Raw genomic sequence first — 2,939 nt, 5'->3', positions numbered from 1 at the left:
GAGGTCCTTGGTGTGAGGGGTCGGCCTGGGTCGGCAGAGGGGAGGTCGCCCCGCAAGTGCAAGGAGTCAAGGGAAGACACTGACAGAGGCTTGAGGGGAGCGCCCATTCATGTCAGTCTTGGGAGGCGCCAGGCGTGGCTGCAAAGCTCAGGCCCCAGACCACTCCCACTGGGGTTCTGAGGGAAATGAGAGCCTTGGTCTGGGGGCAGATGAGTCGGCACAGCAGGGGGAGCAGTCCCAGCACCTGCCAAGGGCCTGCGAGAGGCCCCTGCGTGAGTCCCCTGGGACGCGGCCCCTTCAGGGTGGCCCAACCCGCATGACCGGAAGTGGCCGGGCCTAACTTCCGCCCAAGCCTGCTGTGGGAGGCGAGGCCTTGTCTGACACTGCTGCCCAGGCTGAGCAGAGGGAGGAGTCCCACGTCTTGTCAGTGTCAAGGTGTGAGTTGTCCTGCGTTGGACTGCGGGGCGCTTCCCCGACAACCCCAATCCCGCGCCCCCCTGAGGAGAGGCAGCCACACAGGCCCTGCCCCACCCCCCCCCCCCCCCCGCCCCGGCGCTCAGGCTGGAGGCCCCGGCAGGGCTTTTAGGCCCAAAGTCCTCTTGCTTCGGCCCGCGGTCTGAGGGAAGAAAGGCCCGAGCCCGAGGGTGCTGGACTCTGAGAAACCCCAGGCCCTCTAGACGGAAAGAGGGGACCCTTGTGAGGAGTGAGGGCAGCCCGCACCCCAGAACGTGGCCACACATAGTCCTGGTCCTGACATCGGCCTGGGAGGTTCGGGGCAGGTCCAAAACCCAGGTGCTCTCTCTCCTTGTCCTCCGGACAGCAGCGGGGGTGGGGGCCTTGGTCTGAGGGGCTGGCAGCAGGCCCGCAGAGGGAGGATGCCAGCTCATGGGAAGACACAGGGTGAGGAGCAGGATCACTGCGGGGACCACTGGCCCAGTAACGCGGAGGACACCTCAGAGTCCCTACCTGCCGCCATTCAAGGAGCCCGGGCACTGGGCAGGCGGAAGCGCCCCTTCATTCCTGCTCAGGCATCAGGGAGGGGAAGGCTTCCCTGAGAAGCCAGATCACAACTCAGCACAGGGAGTGATGTTCGAGACACCCCTAGGGGGTCCAACGGGGTGAAAGTGAAACCTTGTATCGGTGCTGCCAAGGGGGCCTCTCTTCCACTGGTGCCACATTCATTTGGGAGAACACAGGCAAGGGCAGCTAGACAACGCCAGTCCTAAGTCCTCCTCTGGCGCCGGGGTGGGTGCTGACCTTAGTCCCAGAGGAGACCCTGCCTCTAGCAGAGCCAAGCAGGGAAACTGAGTGGGGACTGAGGGATGACCCACCCCGAAGGGGTGATGAAGGGAAACCGACAGAGGCCCTGCGCGGAGACCCCGTGAGTAGTCTGAAGGGAAACTGAGGGCCCTAAAGATCCAGGACAGAGAGGGCTCCACAGAGACATCAGTCCTGGGTGCCCCCGGCCAGAGGCAGCTTCTCCATTCATACTTGTGGCGCGGAGGTTTGAAGTGCCCCCTTCAGAGCAAGAGCAGGGAGTCGGGGCCCAGGTCTTCCCAATAATTAACTTGACGATCCTGCATGGGAACTGAGAGCACTCCACAGACGAGGACCCAGGATACCCCCGCCAGCCCCTGTAGTCACCCAGGTAACACCCCGGGGGGTCTCTAAGGCTCTGGCCTAAGGCACACTCTAACTTCCTCTGCAGGGTGTCTGGGGAAGAGTCCGGTCAGAACAGGAGCCTGTGGGTTCCCAGAGCACTGCCCTCAGACCCTGCAGAGATGGCCTTGGATAAGCCAGGGTGCAATGTCCCAGCTAAAGGGGCACAGGCCATCTCATTCTCCCTCTTCCAGGTGCTGGCATCACCTACTGTCCTGCCACACTAGTGCCTGCTGTCCCTGACCAGTGTCATCATGCCTCGGAGGCAGAAGAGTAAGCTCCGTGCCCTTGAGAAAAGACGGCAGGCCCAGAGTGAGACTCAGGGTCTCAAGGATGCTCAGGCCACTGCAGCAGAGGTTGAAGAGGCCCCCTCTCTTCTTTCGGGGGATTCGCCCCCGAGCGCCCCGGCTCCTGACCCACCCCAGGAGCCTCAGGGAGCCTCAGCCAGTAGCTCTCCCGATGCAGGTGTCACATGCCCAAGATCTGATGCCAGTGCCAAGAGCCAAGGTGAGGAAACACCAAGTGCCTCCCAGGCAGCACGCCCCACTCCACGGGTTCGCAAAGATCTTCTAGCCAGGCAGGTGACCAAAATGATGCAGTACCTGCTGGAGAAGCTGAATAGGAAGGAGCCCATCACACAGGCCGCACTGCTGAAGTTTGTCAAGCGAAAGTACCAAGAGCACTTCCCTGAGATACTCAAGGCAGCCTCTGAGCGCATGGAGCTGGTCTTTGGCCTTCAGCTCAAGGAAGACAAACCCAATCGTCGCACCTATTCCTTTGTCAACAACCTGGGCCTCCCGATTGAGGGAGACCTGAGCAGCGATGAGGTCTTGCCCAAGACCGGGTTCCTCATGGTGCTCCTGGGCGTGATCTTCATGAAAGGCAACCGCGCCACTGAGGAGGAGATCTGGGAGTACCTCAAAGTGTTGGGGGTCCGTCCTGAGAGAAGTCATCCCATCCTCGGGGAGCCCAGGGAATTCGTCACCAAGGATCTGGTTCAGCAAAAGTACCTGGCTCACCGCCAGGTGCCCAACAGTGATCCCCCACGCTACGTGTTCCTGTGGGGCCCAAGAGCCCACACTGAGACCAGCAAGATGAAAGTGCTGGAGGTTATGGCCAAGATCAATAATACGGTGCCCAATGCCTTCCCAAACCTGTATGAGGAGGCTTTGAGAGATGACGAAGATAAAGCATGGTTGAGAGCCGCAGTCATTGTTGGCCCTTTTAACAAGGCCAGTTTTCTGTCCAGGGCCATGTCCGGCAGCACCTCCCATGTCTAG

General features: G+C 61.1%; 1 protein-coding gene across 1 annotated transcript; it reads left to right on the top strand.

The window, feature by feature from the left end:
* Positions 1-1,913: 1,913 nt before the first annotated feature.
* Positions 1,914-2,939, top strand: LOC118635518 (melanoma-associated antigen B1-like). The gene has a single exon (XM_036270170.1). It carries the CDS (start codon positions 1,914-1,916, stop codon positions 2,937-2,939), a length of 1,026 nt encoding a protein of 341 aa, XP_036126063.1.

The sequence above is a fragment of the Molossus molossus genome, unplaced genomic scaffold, assembly GCF_014108415.1.
Source record: "Molossus molossus isolate mMolMol1 unplaced genomic scaffold, mMolMol1.p scaffold_m16_p_2, whole genome shotgun sequence".
NCBI lineage: Eukaryota > Metazoa > Chordata > Mammalia > Chiroptera > Molossidae > Molossus > Molossus molossus.
Note: the sequence above shows the minus strand (reverse complement) of the source record. Positions and strands in the feature narration are given on the sequence as shown.